This window comes from Polypterus senegalus, chromosome 13 (assembly GCF_016835505.1).
Source record: "Polypterus senegalus isolate Bchr_013 chromosome 13, ASM1683550v1, whole genome shotgun sequence".
NCBI classification, from domain to species: Eukaryota; Metazoa; Chordata; class Cladistia; order Polypteriformes; family Polypteridae; genus Polypterus; species Polypterus senegalus.
In genome coordinates, this window is record NC_053166.1 from 6,636,535 (window position 1) to 6,655,220 (window position 18,686).

The 18,686-nt window shown below is 42.9% G+C and overlaps 1 protein-coding gene across 1 annotated transcript; it reads right to left on the reverse strand.

The window, feature by feature from the left end:
* Positions 1–704: 704 nt before the first annotated feature.
* On the reverse strand, positions 705–16,386 carry LOC120543161 (trypsin inhibitor ClTI-1-like). Its single transcript, XM_039776062.1, has 5 exons — positions 16,317–16,386; positions 13,928–14,074; positions 3,126–3,166; positions 2,937–3,046; positions 705–876 (listed from the first exon to the last, which is right to left on the reverse strand). The coding sequence occupies exons 2-5, from the start codon at positions 13,977–13,979 to the stop codon at positions 816–818; spliced, it is 264 nt and encodes an 87-aa protein (XP_039631996.1). The 5' UTR covers positions 13,980–14,074; positions 16,317–16,386; the 3' UTR covers positions 705–815.
* Between the last annotated feature and the right edge of the window lie 2,300 nt (positions 16,387–18,686).

Here is an 18,686-nt window from a genome sequence, read left to right on the forward strand (position 1 = left end):
TGCCCCCTAGTGGCAAAGGCGCTGAACTGCAAACCACAAGGTGGACGGTTCAGTCCGCCCCAGTGACTCCCTGTAAGGAAACGGAGGGTCTGCACCTGCCAGACCTCACAATACAGAAATGCAAAAAGGAACTGATGGCCACAATCAAAAGGCACTAGATAGAAAAGGCGCTATATAAAATCATAAACTAGCAGGATGAACCTCCGTCACTGACTGCACCAGAATGCAAAGGCGCTACATAAACGTCACACAATAACAGGTCCAGCTCTCCTCCTGGTGTCACTCCAGAAAGTCACAGCACCTGCCAGTCTTCGACACATAGAAATAATTGGTGTCCCCATAGAGAGACACTATATAGAAGCTGCTACTTCTTACAGTATAGAAATTTTGAAACATCTGTTATTCACGATGTAAGGCGCTATATAAAATCATAAGCTGGTCATTTCAGCCTTCACCGTTGACTCCTTTTGTCATCTGGTGGACCTGCCAGGCACTCAAAGTATAAAGACACGGACCATGTGGTGGTCAAAATAGAAAGAAGCACTACTAACATCAGTAGGGGTCTGTGAAGTGTGCCAGCACCCCTGCCAGGCCTTACAATGTAGAAATCTGGAAAGAACTGGGATATGCAGCCATGATTTGGAAGTCACTTTGGATGAAAATGAGAGAAACACAAACACAAAGATGAGCCTTTTGGGCTCAGATTTGATGCCGTCAGTTAATGTTTATTTTAGATTTGGAAGATTCACAGGGACTGCAGTGGGTCAGATGGGAGCTGGTGAAGTGGTGGGACGTGGGGTGAAGATCAATGCTGGTCATTGCCCAGGGGGGAAACAGAATCCTCGGCTTACAATGTAGACCAAATCGTTCTTGCTTCTGTAAAGGAAAGACAGAATAAAACCAGTGAGCCATGATGGACACTTACTGAAGAAGCCCCTCATCTCGCCCATGAGAGACCTGAAGAGCCACAGTCAGTGCCACCTGCCCACCTGGCGTTGATCTCACTGGCAGGTATGGGAAGGGGGCACCTGCAGTGGTCCTGGATCAGGTGACCACCGTCCACACTGCATGGCAGTTCAGTTTAAAAAGAAGCCCATTTTGTACAGGGAGTCAACACGGGGCATATTATGGGATGTTTGGACAGAGTCTATACCTCTCTTATCACACTGTGTGACACCAAAGTGCCATTGGATCCACATGATGAACAAGGAGAGAAATGAGCAATAAAAGTAAAAAAGTGTGAAAGACCCCAAATACACCTGGCAAGTCGGACCACCGTGTCAGTCACCTGACCTGCCTGTGATCAGTGCAGAAACCTAAGGAAGCCACTGTGTTCACCTGCAAAGGCGCTAAATAAATGTCATGTAATGTGACATCAACTTAAGCAAAGAAACAAGCCCCTCAATTGTGACATCCTAAAAGTGCCCTGTTAAACAGGGGTCCCTTACAGATAGAAAGTTCTGGATGTCTGTGCAGACTGGGGGAGCGAGACCAGACAGACACACATGCAGGGAGAAGAAGAAGCAGAAAAGGTAAGAGTTAACGGGATTTAGATTTTGATGCGGACCACCAAGTGCACAGCAGCCCGCCGCATCACCTACCCCAGCGCCTGCTGACCCGTTAATCCAGTGAGACTCGATAAGAGGATTTCCAGAAGTGTGAAGACCCAGCGAGAGTCAGGAGATTCTCAGTGAGAGGCTGACATGGCGGTGTCATTCACTGTGACAAGGCGCTATATGAAACTGGGACTTGTCTGCTCAGTCCTCACCACCGATTTTCTTTGTGTTCATGACTGGTGACACACCGTTGGGATATTGAGATTAGTGGGCTGTCACTGAAGACCAGCGTGGGATGACATTCACTAATGAAAGGCGCTATAAAATATATAAAAGTGTCAGCATTGTCACCAACACTGTGGGGGTCCCGAGTGACTCTTAGCACCTGCCAGGGCTCAGAATGCACAAATAAACAGTTTTACCTACAAAGTGTCTTATAATAATAAAAATAATAATAATAATAATGAATTTTATTTATAGGGCACTTTACATTAGCAGTAAATCTCAAAGTGCTACATAAAAAGTTTAAACAAAGGCAAAGCGAGATAAAAACAGAGATTAAACAACAATAATTATAGCACTTTTGTTAATAAGCTTTTCTAAATAGAAAAGTCTTTAGCTGTCATAGGGTGACTGTCACTCTAAAAACGTCACGTCATTGTCACAGCTGGAGAACACCCTCGTAACACTAAGGCACTGGTCCCAGTCACACTCGTACTGGGGGGTGATTTGGAATTGCCGATCAACCAAACCTGCACATCTCTGAGAATGTGGATGGACACTCAGGAAACGTGTCACCTCCACGTGGACACCATCTGGAACTGAGATTGGAGCTCAAACTTCAGGAGCCATGAAGCAGCAGCGCTAATCAAATTATAAGAAGGCGCTATATAAAATGATGAGCTCGCCTTGTAAGTCATCATCTTGGAGTTCCTCTGTGACACGTGGTGAGTCACTTCATGTCCATGGACACATTCTGGAAACCCCCCTCAGAAGGGAATTCGCTATGAAAAGGCGCTACACGCAGTTAGAAGTGAGAATCTGTCCTCTCTGCTATTGACTGAATGACTTAATGAGAAATTCACACTCTTGTGTCCCACCTGCAGTTGTGTCTTAAGGTGGAAAGGCGCTATATAAATCACGTCGACTCCATGTCATAGCTGGTTTGTGTGGACTTGTGTGAGTCACTTCCCTACTAGGACCACCGATGAAGAAATATTCAAACTACTGAGTCTTAACCTCAGCAATACCTTAAGATGGTTTCCCTATGATAAGGCGCTATACAAAATGACAGTCATGTCTTGTTCAGTCCCAGCCACTCATTTTCTATACATTGACGTTTTCTTGTTCTAATGCTCTCTTAAAGCAGTTGTCACTTACTTTATGTCCCAACAGAGGACGCACTCATTGACATAGGTTTTGCCATTGGTGCCACACACAGGGTCCAGGAACCGTTGGCAGCCATCAGTGTCATATTTGTCACAGTCAGGCTACAGGAATGGAGAGAACAGACGATTAGCTGGACGTCAGAAGGAAGCACTGAAGGAGAGAACCTGAAGAGACCCTTACCTTGGTGACACCCGGAGGGATGGTCGCCCCGCTGGTCAGGACTGTGGAAGAAAATTAAAGAAACCCGTCATTGAATATTCAACGAGACATCTGGAAAAAGACAAAAGTCCTCGTCCACTTTCATAGGTGAGCATTTGGGAGGAGCAGAGGGAGGAGATCTTCTGATTAAGAGCCTGCCATCGTGTTGGTCAATGCAGTGGTTCTCAACCTGTGAGGCGGGCCACCCTAGGGGGGCACAAAGTAACAAAAAGGGGGGCGCAAAGATGTGAAAAAAAGAAAAACAAGAATCAAAAATATGAAAAAAACATCTGTTGAAACCAAAACAAATTAACTTAAACTGCATTCTGATACGAGAACAATAAATACAGAGTTAGATAAACGTCGATAAAAGTTGAGTAAGTATAATAAAATATACATCTACATTTCAAAAAAATGTTAGGGGGGGGGGGGGCGATTAAAACTGTTAGGAAAACTCGGGTCACAAATACTTAAAGGTTGAGAAACGCCATCGTGTCACATGAGGCGCTGTCACCGAACGGCTAAACTGGTGTATGACATACTGGTGCTGCGGTTACCACCTACAGTCCAACGACATGCAGCTTAGGTGGGCTGGCGATGCTAAATTAACACTCGTCTGTGGTTGGTGTGCTATGTGTGAGCGTGCGTGTTATGTGTGTGCGTGTTGTGTGTGTGTGTGTGTGTGTGTGTTGTGTGTGTTTGTGTGTGTGATGTGTGTGTTTGTGTGTCTGTTATGTGTGTTTGTGTCTTTAGTATATGTGTGTGTGTGTGTGTGTGTGTGTGTGTTATGTGTGTGCGTGTTGTGTGTGTTTGTGTGTGTGATGTGTGTGTTTGTGTGTCTGTTATGTGTGTGTGTGTGTGTGTGTTATGTGTGATGTGTGTGTTTGTGTGTATCATGTGTGTATGTGCGTGTGAATGTTATGTGTGTTTGTGTCTTTAGTATATGTGTGTGTGTGTGTGTGTGTGTATGCCCTTCCAATGGTTTGTTTCCTGCCTTTCTGGACTGGGTTGGATGAAGTGATGAACAGAGAGTGGTGATTGGAGTGCATTTCAATGGGCATGTTGGTGAAGAGAACAGAGGAGACGAGGAGGTGACGGGTAGGTATGGTGTCAAGGAGGGGAATGAAGAAGGTCAGAGGGTAGTGAATTTGTAAAAAGGATGGACATGGCTGTGGTGAATACGTATTTTAAGAAGAGGGAGGAACACAGAGTGATGTTCAAGAGTGGAGGAAGATGCACACAGGTAGATGACATCCTATGAAGAAGAGTCCATCTGAAGGAGATTAAAGACTGCAAAGTGGCGGCAGGGGAAAGTGTAGTAAAGCAGCATAGGATGGTGGTCTGTAGGATGACGTTGGAGATCAAGAAGAGGAAGAGAGTGAGGGCAGAGCCAAGGATCAAATGGTGGAAGTTGAAAAAGGAAGACTGCAAGGTTGAGTTCAGGGAGGAGGTGAGACGGGCACTGGGTGCCAATGAAGAGTCACCAGACACCTGGGCAACTACAGCAGATGTAGTACGGGTGACAGCAAGAAAGGTGCTTGGTGTGGCATCTGAAAAGAGGAAGGAAAAGGAAACCTGGTGGTGGAATGGGGAAGTACAGGAGAGTATACAGAGGAAGAGGATGACGAAGAAGAAGTGGGATAGTCAGAGAGATGCAGAAAGTAGACAAGAGAACAAGGAGATAAGGCACAAGGTGAAGAGAGAGGTGGTGAAGGATAAAGAAAAGGCGTATGATGAGTTGTATGAGAGGTTGGACACTAAGGAGGGAGAAAAGGACCGGTGGGCTATAGAGAAAAAATGATGAAAATTAAATGATTAGAGACCGGCTGCCATCACGCTGGTAGTAATGCTGTGCTTCGAGAGGTTGGTCTTCCAGCACATTAAATCCTGCCTCCCAGCATCAGTTTACTTACAGGTCACAGAGGTCTGTAGAAGATGCCATTGCTACCCCTCTATGTACTGCGCTGTGCCAGGTAGACCTAGAAGGGAGCTATGTAAGGCTGCTCTTCATGGACTACACTTCAGCATTTAATACAATAATCGCCAACATGTTGATAAGCAAGCTGATAGACGTAGGCCTCCACACACCCCTGACAAACTGCCCACAAAGGGTTAAACTCTGCCCTCCTCTCTCCTCTTCTCTTCTGCTCAGCACAGGATCTCCACAGGGTTGTGTGCTGAGCCCACCGCTTTACTCTCTGTACACATGTGACTGTATGGTGTGGGTCCTTCTCTTTTGGGAGCCTCTCAAACCCAACACCGTTTATAATGGAAGTGGATGAGCTGGCAGATGAAGACAAATCACACATGGAGCAAGGGGATGGCGTAAAAGTGTCCTGCGCTCTTATTAACAAAAAGACCAAAACAGTATTCAAGATAATAGTGCAATGCTCAAAGTTCAATAAACAAATAATCCATGAAAACAATCCATCCATCCATCATCCAACCTGCTATATCCTAACTACAGGGTCATGGGGGTCTGCTGGAGCCAATCCCAGCCAACACAGGGCACAAGGCAGGAAACAAACCCCAGGCAGGGTGCCAGCCCACCACAGGGCACACACACACACACACACCAAGGACAATTTAGGATCACCAATGCACCTGACCTGCATGTCTTTGGATGGAAACCCAAGCAGACACGGGGAGAACATGCAGACTCCATGCAGGGAGGACCTGGGAGGTGAACCCAGGTCTCCTAAATGCGAGGCAGCAGCGCTACCCACTGTGCCACCGTGCCACCCCATGTTACACCTACTCTGTTGTCTTGTCTTCGTATTTTATTGTTTTTGTCTTCGTAGCAAGTGTCTATTGTGTCATTTAGTCTTCGTAAGTGGAGTCCTCTTTAATCAAGATGTTTGAATGAGTTTTTTTTATCACGTTTTTACCGTTTATTACGACTTGTTTGGTTTGCCTGAACGCCACTGCTAATGTGACGAGGAAAATGGACTCACTACTGGTTTACTGACGTGATCCGTTGCTCGCGTTAAAGTCAGACGCAGCAAAGCACACACAAAAAATATTTTTGGATATTCCTCCGGAGTTAAGGAGAAAGACGAAAAGGGGATACCGTGTAGGTGGGTAACAAGCAGGTGGGAATGTGCAACAGGCAAGTAAGAGTGAGACGAGAAGAAGATAGAAGACGTTATCTCCCCTCCGTTATTATGGGCACCGTTAGATCAACAGGGAGATTCGCGAGTGCAGTTTAATGTGCTTTACTGAGACATGGCCGCACGAACTTATTCGCGATTCTGCCGTGAACATCGCCGGCTTTCAGTGTGTGCGGGCGGATAGAAGACGGGCTGAAAGTGTGAAACGCAGAGGCGGCGGGCTCGCTGTCTTTGTCAATGAGCGATGCTGCTACCCGGGACCACTGTGTTTAAAGAACGTATCTGCAGCCGAGACCCTGAGTGATTAGCAGTGGGACTCAATAATATCCACTGCGTGCTCACGGACTTCTCAGATGCCAACGCGATTGTTGTTTACACCCCTCCATCGGCGGTGACGTCATCCACTAGGTCACCGCCAGACTGCAGTCGAAACACCCGGATGCTTTCATCCTCGTCTGCGGAGATTGTAATCACGTTTCCCTGAACGGCACGCTTAGATAGATAGATAAATCTTTATTATCATTGTCACTTTTACAAAGGAACAACGAAATTGAAGGTGCAGTCAACTCAGTGTGCAGCATAAGAGTTAAAAAGACAAGAAGAGAGAGAATAATAACAAGCCGAATAGTAATAAAAGTACTTTACAAAATATACAAATTGCACTTGTTGACTTAAGGTCTATATTGCACTGGGAGAGAATGATATGGAGCAGTTTTATTCTGAATTCAGGGCCATTATTGCTTTTGGATTAAAACTGTTTTTAAGGCGGTTTGTCCCGGTTTTCATTGCTCTGTATTTCTTGCCCGATGGCAAAAGCTGGAAGAGGCAATGACCAGGATGGGATGAATCCTGTGAAATGTCTTCTGCTTTTTTGCGGCATCGGGAGGTGTAGATTTGTTCCAGAGTACCTTCATCCAGTTTGTGAATTGTCCCACAAGGGAGAATAAAGCTGGATTTAATGTATGGTAATGTAAGAGATATATTTAAGATAATATAGTTTGATTTAATACATTAAAGTACAGATACGAATAGTGTTGCTATTATATATAACCATTAACGGCGTAGTCAGTGACGTAGGAAGGCGGGTGCGGCCCGCACCGGGTACCAGGGGGTGACAAAAAATTGCCGGTTTTGTATTAATGCGCCTTTTTGTTACATAAAATAACATGTCAAATAATTTACATGGGCTTTAACAATCCCTAAATGCAGCAAATTGCGGGTGAACGATGTGATGCTGTAATGATTTAGTATTATTGTGTGGTGCGTGGAGGGTATGGGGGGTGTTCTGTCTCGTTTCTTTTGAACTGTGCTGGTGCTCAAGTAAACAAACAGCCGGTCCTGTGACTCATTGTCTCATCCCTGCCACAAATATATCATCGCCCCAAGTCGTTCTGTGCAACAAGATTGTTTTGAAGAAAGGCAGACTTGCAATACGCTGTAGTCGCTGTGGTGTGTCGGTTAGAACACAGGAACTAATCCAACCATTTCAGGAACATCGCTTTAATGTCGACATGCCAAAATTTCACATTAAGTAGAACAACTTTACAGGAAGGTGAGTAGGATAAGTGGGGTTCTAACAGGCAAACAACAAAATAAGACATTTAGTACATATATACGCGTACATGTTATCTCACTATGCTATACACAAATGTCCAATAGGTGGCACTATAGTTTCACATTTTCAACGTTCTGTGCAACAAGATGATATTTTTAACCCGAACATCATAATAATATAGTCGGTGCGAAACGTTTTAGACAGTGGGGTGGGTAGGTATTGTCCGCTCTAGAACCGACGATTGTTCTACGAGGGAATGGACAATATCTCCCTCCCCATCCCACTATCTTAAGGCCCCTATATTTACGATCCGGGACACACGACGAAATCATGTGTCACAATTCTGGCTAATTGGCGATTTGGCGTAATTTTTGGCGACAAATCAGAGGCCAAGAAGGGGCAATATTGGGAAATTATCATTGGCGTTCTCTTGATTTGGCTCGTTATTGCCTTTATTTTACGTCGCCAAGACGGTATTTTTAAACGTATGTTTTTCTAATTTTTCGGCGCTTCTTCGTTTTTTCCTTGAAATTCATGTCGGAAATCTATGGTAAATCTTGGAATAAGCTTTGAGAAGTCTGTTATCAAGATGAGAAGTCGAACGGTCTTTTTAAAAGACACTGGAAATGACCTTGTTGAGGAAGCACTGCAATTTGGAAAAGACACATGTGAAGAGATGGGCATTCATGTAGTAAAAAGAAGAACTGTCAGGAGGAAGAAAATTATGCCCGGAGAGAAGGCTGCAGACGAGCCGCTGACTTTGGACCAAGAACTGAAAAGGTCAATGTTAGAGTGCATTGATAGGTTTCAACAAGAAATCGATACACGTTGCGAAGGCATGGAATGAATATCAGATCGGTTTGCAGTCTTAGAGCCCAGCAATCTGATCGAAACCACGGAAACCGAACTTCCCAAGTTTGTACAAAGTTTGGTTGAAAATTACAATGAGCTTTCTGCAGATGGTATCCTTACAGAAATTCCACACCAGATTTCTAAAAGCCGCCAAAGTTCCAAAAGAAAAGTCTCTTGGTTGGACTTCCTTAAGATGCTTAGAGTTTGTGGTTGAACATGAACTTTTAGACTCAGTTCCCAATCTCACTTTAGCATTAAGATTTTTCTTAACTTTATGTGTTTCTGCTGCATCATGTGAGAGGAGTTTTTCGAAACTCAAACTGATTAAGAATGATCTCAGATCCACTATGAACCAAGCACGACTCTCTAGCGTAGCCATTTTGTCAACTGAAAATAGTGTAGCTGAAGGTATCGATTTTGATGACGGAATTTAAAAATTTGTAGAACAAAAAGTTAGAAAGAAGAGATTCTAAGTATCATGTTAAAGTAAAGTATGTTGGATTAGAGACTAGAGAACGAAACTTGTAAACAATCGAGTTTAATTTAATTAATAAAGTTATGCACTAGGTACTATCACTATGAAAAAAGATTTCTTACATTGTACATTAAACTGGCTTATTAATAAAAAGGTACTTTACTTATTTTTTTATTCATAAGAAAATGTTTACAAAATAATTAACATTATGCCCTCTTTACTTAACCAATTGAACAAAAAAATTGCTTTCTCAATAAATTTCATTTCATATTTTGGTGGGCATAGGGGTGACAAGTTTAAACTCCGCACCGGGTGCCACCAGACCTTGCTACGCCACTGGGCTCACTGCACGATAACGTGCTGTGAATACACTTGACTTGCGCATTCCTAGTTTTCATTCTCTTTCTCTGGCTCTGTTTATCATTCATTTGCTCAGAGGTTGATGCGCTTGTTGCTTCCTGAGCAGCTCTTTCTTTTCTCCCCCCTAGCGGTCAGCTGCTTGTCTTCTTTCGTCGGCATCTTTTCGCGTTAAAACTGATTAAGTTAGTTTTTGTGTTGCAATTACTTAGTACGTTTTCTTTAACGTTTCACTGAAGCTGGCACTTAAGTCTTCAATCTGCCTCAAGAATGATTAGCGAGGGTGGTAGGGAACGAGAACGGCGCCCATACGCATGCGCCGCATGCGCCGCACGGCCGACCTGCTGCGCACTGCCGAGAGTTGATTCTACAATAAATTAAAATAAAAATGAAAAGAGTAATAAAAATCATCATCCCGAAAGCGGATAGTAGACGTCACGTAGTATATGTGTACCAAATTTCAAGTCAATAGGTGAAATGGTTTGCGAGCTGCAGGTGAGTTAAAACCCTGCACAGACAAACGAACAGCCACGGTAGCGTATTATATAGGAAGAAGATTCAGTTCAGTTGTTCCTGATCTCTTAATTGATTGCTTTTTCCTTGGACAAGGTGAGTGTATTAGTTGGGTCTGGAAAAAAAAAAAACAGAAATGGGTGGAGAAAAAAGAAAAGACAACACGTGCTGGGCACCAATAAAGAAAAGAATAGAAAAGGAGCCCCCAGCTTCAGCGTCCTTCCTCATCTTTTAGAGACTTATCCTGATGTTAAAGAGGCATACGGTTGTACAGCCATTGCTCCCCTGGAGAGATCAGACTACAATTTGCTGTAACTCCTTCCCCTTTATGTGACATTTGTGAAGAGGCAATCAGGACCAAGAACGGGTGGTCCAAGGAAGCCAGCGGAGCTCTGCAGGCAATCGAGATGTTCTTTGGAGGACATTGATGGTCTCACGGACTGTGTCACTGAATACATTAACATCGGTGTGGACAAAACTGTGCCTTTAAATTTTAATCTGTACTCTGCTTCCCTAACAACAAGCCATGGGTCACCAAGGACATTAAAGTCCTTCTGAAGGAGAAGAAGACAGCATTCATAGTGAAGGGGGGGGGGGCATCAACAGCTGTCCGTTAAAATAAAAGAGGGGAAAGGACAGCTAAAGGAAAAAGCTGGAGAAAAAGACCACCACCAGAGAGGAGTGGAAGGGTAGGAGGACAACCACTGGCTTTAATTCCAGCTGCAGTGGGACTGATGGTGACAGAGTGAAGACCAAGGAGTCAAACAAGTTTTTTTTAACAGGTTTGTCAACATATTTCAGTGCTATCTGCCCTGTGTGGCTGACAACGTACCCTTGGTGACCCCATTAGTGCCTCGTTAGCTCACTGACACCCCCCCCCACCTCATTATAGGGCACGGGTGTCAAACTCCAGGCCTGGAGGGCCGCAGTGGCTGCAGGTTTTCATTCTAACCATCTTCTTCATTAGTGACCAGTTTTTGCTGCTAATTAACTGGACTCATGACCCGTAGTTGTTTCTTTTTCCTTAATTAGCAGCCAAACAGTAATGAGAAAAGCTGCCACATGACCATCTTACCTGTGCCCATCACACATTATCTAGAAATAAAGAAAGGTGATGGTCTTGGTAAGGTTGATTGCTCAGGGCACCAAAACATCTTGACAGTGTTCTTAGAAAAAACAGAAAAATCAACAATTTTGGAAATGTCTGCTGTGGAAGAAAGAGAGCAGCAACAAGCAGTGGAATTAAATAACGAGTTTAATTAACAGCAAGTATCAGCTTCTCATTAAGAGATTGGTTGGAGTGAAATTGGTTTACTGGTCATCTGTTAGCTCGTTTCACATATCATTTCATTTCGGCTGCCATTCAATGAGGAAAAGAATAAATTCAGGGGACTGAATCCTTAAAATCAGGGCTATAAAAACGAGGGGGGAAAGAAGTTAATTAGCAGTGAAAACTGGTCATTGATTAGGAAAAGGGTCAGGATGGAAACCTGCAGCCACTGCGGCCCTCCAGGCCCGGAGTTCGACACCCCTGTTAGGTGAAGGGGAGTGTAGGATCATCACCTCTGCACCCCCCTCCTCCCATCTACAATGCTGATACAAGCAGACCACCCTTTACCTTTACTCAAGGTCAAGTCATGAGAGAACTATGCAGACGTCATTCCCTGATATTATCAACCCACAAGTGCTTAAGATCTGCTATTAAGTGCACTTCTAAGGATTTTCAATACGAGCCACTGAGTATTCAAAAGATGCCAAGGCTGTGGAAAACATCTTACCTGATTCCTGTTCCACATCCTAGTGGCCCATCTGACTACAGGCCAGTGGCACTCACCACACACATAATGAATGTTTTTCAGAGACTCCTCCTGGGAATACATCACCCCCAGGTTAGGTCAGCATTGGAGCCCCTCTGATTTGTCTACCAGGTAAGGATTGGTTTTGAAGATGCCATCATCTACCTGCTGCACTGTGCCTCCTGTCACTTAGACGAGCCAGGAGGAACTCTTAGGATTACGTTCTTTGAACTCTTGCGGGCTTTTAACACCATCCAGCCTGCCAGACTGGGGAGTGAGCTGTTGGCCCTGCAGGTGGGTGCCCCCCTTAGTCCTGTGGATCACAGACTATCTATCTATCTATCTATTTAATTTAGTGATCCTGCCGACTATACTAAAATTGCTATCTATCTATCTATCTATTGTGGCGAGTGGCTGGGGGTGGTACTCAACCGGAACACCCGGAAGGACCGGAAGAGGGACTACGCCTCCTCTGGACCATGAGAGGGCAGCTGCCCTGGATGATACGGGGCCCGTGGTCACTGCAAGGGGACGCCTAGATGCCCTCAGCACTTCCACCAAACTGGGGGATAAAGACCAGGGACACCCGGAGTGCTTCCGGGTGTGCAGCTGGTACTTCTGCCACACCAGGAAGGGCAGGCGGAAGCTAATTGAGATGCACCTGGAGCATGTCCGGGTGGAGATTGAAGGGGCCGCTTCCCTCCACTCGAGGGCTGGAGTCGGGGGTGTAGTTGGACAGAGTCTTAGAGGAGAGGAGTGGAGGTGGTCCGAAGAAGGAAGAGGGATCGTTGAGGGCCTGGACTTTGGGGTGATTGGTGCTACGGCACTGGGTTGTGTGTGCACAAATAGTCGTAAATAAACGTGTTGTGGTGCTTAAACGATGTCTACAACAACAACAACATTTATTTATATTGCACATTTTCATACAAACAGTAGCTCAAAGTGCTTTACATAATGAAGAATAGAAAAATAAAAGACACAGTAAGAAAATAAAATGAGTCAACATTAATTAACATAGAATAAGAGTAAGGTCCGATGGCCAGGGAGGACAGAAAAAAACAAAAAAAACAAAAAAAATAAAATCTGCAGGGATTCCAGACCATGGGACCGCCTGACCAGCCCCCTCTGGACATTCTACCTCACATAAATGAAACAGTCCTCTTTGGATTTAGGGCTCTCACGGAAGAACTTGATGATGATGATGATGTCTGTGTCTGGGCTGGGCTGTTTCCCACACTCTCTATCTATCTGGACTGATTGAGGTCATTAATGTTAGGTAGAATGCCTAGAGGGGGCTGGGTGGTCTCGTGGCCTCTGAACCCCTGCAGATTTTACTTTTTTCTCCAGCCGTCTGGAGTTTTTTTTTTTTCTGTCCTCCCTGGCCATCGGACTTTACTTTTATTCTACAGTTGTGCTTGAAAGTTTGTGAACCCTTTAGAATTTTCTATATTTCTGCATAAATATGACCTAAAACATCATCTATGTCATCAACTTCTATGTTAGTGTTCCCTAATTTTAATTATTTATTTTGTCTTTTTTCTCTTTCTTCAACATGTAAAGCACTTTGAGCTCCATTGTTTGTATGATACTTTGCTATATAAATAAAAGTTGTTGTTCTATCTATCTATTATATAGTGCTTTCAGGTCTATCTATATACTCTCTGTATTATATAATACCTTTTCTTCATATATTGTATAAAAACCAATTGGTGCAGTGGTAGTGCTGCTGCCCGCCATTAGGAGATCAGAGTTTCCATCCCGTGTCCTCCCTGCCTGGACTTTTCGTGTTCTCCCTAATAATACAAAACTGTACCTGATCTCTCCTCCTTAATAAAAGAAGGGGGCTTTGTCTGACCATTCGTATTTTCCAAAAATGGCTAACATTTCACAGATTCTGTCAGGGGTGTGAAAAGGTTTATATGCAAATATTCCTAAATTCAATGTGCTTAACATGTGGATGTGAGACAAAAAAAAGATCATCAGTAACAAAACTCACACAGAGAGAACACGCAAAAGCCACACAAGTAGAAATTGAAATTGAAATTGAACTTTCAATCACTTTTATCAGTTTGTCACAAAACTGGCGACTGTGGGAAAGACGCAAACCGAATAAGCAGGAATCTCACCTGAGAGGCAAATGAAGGTGACGCACAGCAGCAGGAGGCACATGGCAGACATCTTAAATTGTCTTGTTGGTGTGAGTGTGACTGTGTGTGTCTGACTCAGACTGGCTGCTCAACAAGCTGGTGCCCTCAGGTTATAAGGTGGCACACCTGGATAACAAAAAAAAAAAAAATAAAACTTTGCAGGCATGATCCTCCCAATTAAAAAATTTCAGAACTATTTTAAATTCAGAAAGGCCTTGGAGATACAAACGTCACATAGATAGATAGATAGATAGATAGATAGATAGATAGATAGATAGATAGATAGATAGATAGATAGATAGATAGATAGATAGATAGATATGCAAAACAAAAGTGCGCTAACAGTTCAGTGATAAGGAGCAGCGAGCTTCTTGGCGTATGTCAGGAAATTTTAAGGAGGTCAGGGTCTACGAAAAAAATCATGAGCTTCAGGGATTCTACTGTTAAATAACTCACAAATGAGCCCATAGAATGCTCTCAACAGGTAATACCCATAAGGGCCAGTAGATGGCAGCAGAAATTAACAGCGCGCTACGACGCGCCGTCTTTGGCAAAGGCACTGAAGTTACCAAATGCGTCAGCGCTGTACAGACATGAACAAGTGATTTCTTAAGCAGCGATTACCAAGTTTGTTTTCTAGAAGCTCTTATATATTAATAAAGAAACAACATTTCTGAATGTGCCTTTATGCAGTTTTAAACATTAAACTGAACAGACTTAGACATAAAAGGTTGCCTGAACAAGTTTGTAAAACGTAGTTAAGAGCCTTATAATTACTTGCAGAAAAAATGTAAATGTTATATCTCGAATAAAGTTAACAATGAAGCGTACAACTTACACCAAACAGACTAAGACTAAGTCAAGAAACAATCGAACAAATGTGGCAACGTTCAGACTTCGGGAAGCAGAGACTTTCAGGCACAAAACTAATACACGCTCATTCTCACGCATAACCGCAGTTTCCGTACAGAAGTGACGTCCCGATTGCTAGGAGAGGCGAACACAAGAAGTCTCCATTTCTAGACACGAGCGCAGCGTTCTCGAGCACAAACAAAAAAGGTGGTAGGAAACAGCGTGGTATTGTTATTATTACAAAAAAAAATCGTAAGCTTCCGGTACTTTAGTGTTAAATAACCCACAAATGAAAGCCCGTAGACTAGGGGTGCCCACACTTTTTCGGCTTGCGAGCTACTTTTAAAATGACCAGGTCGAAATGATCTGCGTAAATTAAAAAAATATATATACACTGAGCATACTTTATACATAAAATACATGTTGTCGTACCTTGCATAACTGAATAACCTTTATGGCACAATAAAAATTCAATACATTTATGGTCACTACAGTATTTGGATTTAATAATCTTCATGTGGGAAAAGGCTGACTCGCATAAATAAGTACAGCCGAATAATGCAGTTAAGGAGCTTTTGAACTCAGCCGAGTGAAAAATGACGGCTGTCCGATTAACTGCGATTTTAGTTCCCTCTCCTTTCTCTTTCTCAGATCACTTTTCGGAAGGAAGTCAGTTTCGTAGTTTTTATGAACAGTTCGAAAATGCCTTTCCACATTTTCCTTCTTTGGAATAGCAATGATAGATTGACACATCAGACAAGCGCACTTCGATTGTGACATTGTGAGAGAACCAAATCCTCTTCCAATTCCACATCCAGCCCATACCCTCCCCAGACAATTTTTTTTAATCCCTTCTTTAGTCGATATAAATTGGAAGGCTAACTAGATCACTTTGACAGCCGGAGTTTTGCAGTAGCTCGCGCGTTTGATCGAGCGTGCGGGATGACCAGTGTGTTAGAAGAGAAGAGATCTCAGACTGGCCGCCCTGTATGTCAATCAAGTGGCAAAGTGGCAAAATGGCATAGGGAGGATAATGATAGACTAACGTTTAAACATTTTTTTTTTGCATGCAACGCGATCTACCTGCACTACCTTCGCGAACTACCGGTCGATTGCGATCGATGCATTGGGCACCCCTGCCATACAATGTTAAAAACAGGTAAAACCCAAAAAGGTCAGTAGATGGCGGCAGAAATTAACAGAGCTCTATGATGCGCCATCGTTGGCAAATGCACCACGTCATCGCTGTACAGACATGAACAAATTAGTATTTAAACAGCGATTACCAAGTATGTTTTGTAGAAGCTCTTATATGTTAATAAAGAAACAACATTTCTGAGTGTACCTTTATACAGTATTAAACAGTGAACTAAACACACTTTGACATAAAACGTTACATGAAGACGTTAGTAAAACTTCGTTAAGAGCGTTATCATTACTTGCAGAAACAAATGTTACATTTTCTAATAAATTAACGGTAATTCTAATAAAGTTAACGACGAAGCGTATAACTTACATTAAACAGACGCAAACAAAGTCAAGAAACAATCGAACAAATGCAGCAACGTGCGCAGACTTCGGGAAGCACAGCCTTTTTGCGCATCAGGCACACGACTAATACGTGCGCATGCTCACGCATCACCGCAGTTTCAGGACAGAAGTGACGTCATCAATGCTAAGACAGGCGAACACAAGAAGTCTCCGTTTCCATGCACGAGCGCAGCGCTCTCGAGCACAAACATAAGGATGGTAGAAAGTCGCACAGCAGTATTGTTATTATTATTGTTTTTAATTTCAATTATAAAAACTGTACATTTTGCAAAACGTTCTTGAAAACAGGTTGAAATGTTAACGTAACGTACATGTATGTAGACTAATCTTTGTTCTTTGGCTGGCGAGATAATGGTTAATGACTACAACACTGGTTGCGTTGTTTAGTTTGACTAAAAACTGGGGGGTCAACACTTAATGTTGCATTGCTAGAATATTATGATCATTTTTGCCCAAAGTTTAGTCTATTTTCCTGACGAAAGGACATTTCCCAGTACTTTAAGACGATATTTTAACAAAAACTAAGCTCTTTTGAGTTTCGTTTTATTTTTTGTTGTATATTTTATTTTATAAATTGGATTCATCCATCACTTCATTTTCTCACAAACGTTAACATAATTTTTATTCAACGATTAAATGTTTTGTTTTTTCATGAAACAATCAATACACATATTCCCGTTTGGCTAAGAAGTGAAGGTTGAGTTCTTTAATGAGAAGGTAATCTATAGGGATACGGTGGGAATGTCTACGCCACTTTATACTAAATTATATCTTCCTTTTTAGCCAGTGGTGTCAAATGATGTTGATTTTGAGAAAACTGAGCCATTAAAACCTTTTGCCCAAAGTGAATATTCTGAATGTGGTGCATTAGTTAACAAGTCTGAATCTTCCTGCATTATCTTCAGAGGTGCCGTGCCTGAGATGGAGGAAGAGGAAGAGGAAGAGGAAGAGGAGGACTAAAGCTGAGCTCCTCAGGACTTGCAGTTGATCTTGAAGAGGAAGGTTTGGCCAAAAGAACCCTTTAAATTTATTTTTCAGTTTAGGAATAATATGGAACTTATCACTCGGGAATGTTGGGAATAAACAAATCTTAAAGTGAACTGCATATTTAATGAATCAGTGCCGTTTTTGTTGTCCGCTGCTACATCCATTATATTAGTTGTATTGTATTGTACATGGATGTTCTGTTGATTTCAGTTTAGAATGCTTTTTGCTTTCTTTTGATGGTGAGTAGTTTTTGAAAATAAAAAACCTTGCATATAAGGGCCACGGAGAAGAATATATATATATATGTCGAGAATAAAGTCAACATGTCAAGAAAAAAGTGGAAATGTTGACTTTATTCTCGAGATTTTCACTTTATTCTCGCCATATTCTTTTTTTTCTTTATCGTGGCCCTAATACTTTTTTGTGTCTTGTGCTCATTTTGAAATATTGACATTCGTTCTCCTTTCTTACGTTAGTATTTTTAAAGCTCACTTTGTGCTCTTTTAAAAGATTTTCTAAAAATATTTCCTAACAGAACAAACATAAGTAAATTAGTAGAAATGGCTCCTTTTGTCAGAAGGGGACCTTGTTTTTCAATTTCCTGGATAATCCAGTTACTGATTGTGTCAGGATTGTTTGTGTAAGTATTAGCTGTCTTGCAAAGGAGTCGCCGCTTTGAAGTCTTGCCTTGGAGGATGTCTGTATTTACCTGACTTGGCAATTAACATGTTTGACAAAATTGGTTTCTAAACAGCAGATCTGTACTCATTAATGGTTGGTAACAATACATTTTGTTAACTCGTGTTTTCATTATTTGTTAAACCCAGGAAATTTAGATGTGCCACTTGTTTAATCTGGTTGTCCAGAACTGATAATTGCAGGGACTGAAGGAGATTTAAGCTCTGGCCAGGAGAAGGCAAGAGGAAGGGGACGGTTCACTGAGAACGCTGCCAAGACACCCGGACAGAGCAAAAGGGGCTCGCAGGCTGACGAGGGTACGTGGCTGGCACGCCGTGAGGCACAAGGACGGCAATACTTCCAGGGAGGAAGAGACAGCTCCACAAGGAGACGCCGGTTGTGGGCCCAGCGAGAGAGGGAAGCTGCATGGAAGGACCGAGCCAAGCTGGCAGACAAGACATAAGGCGCGCCTAATTCACAGCAATACAAGGAGCCCAGGGTGGAAAAAAAAGGAACAATGAAGAGACGCCGACAGGGATTCCACGATTCTCTTGGAAACGAGTGTCCGGTGAACAGAGTGCATCCTTGGACAGTTGAACAATTAAGTGTTGGGGTAACACTGAGAACAAACAGGACTTTGCACCACTACAGGTTGTATCATCCAATTCAT

What these genes read in the sequence shown, in the direction of transcription:
- LOC120543161 (XM_039776062.1), bottom strand. Translation starts at nt 13,979, where the DNA reads ATGTCTGCCATGTGCCTCCTGCTGCTGTGCGTCACCTTCATTTGCCTC. An exon ending in CACCTTCATTTGCCTCTCAG is followed by an intron (nt 3,167 to 13,927) that starts GTGAGATTCCTG and finishes TTTCTTCCACAG; the next exon opens with TCCTGACCAGCGGGGCGACC. An exon ending in TCCCTCCGGGTGTCACCAAG is followed by an intron (nt 3,047 to 3,125) that starts GTAAGGGTCTCT and finishes CCATTCCTGTAG; the next exon opens with CCTGACTGTGACAAATATGA.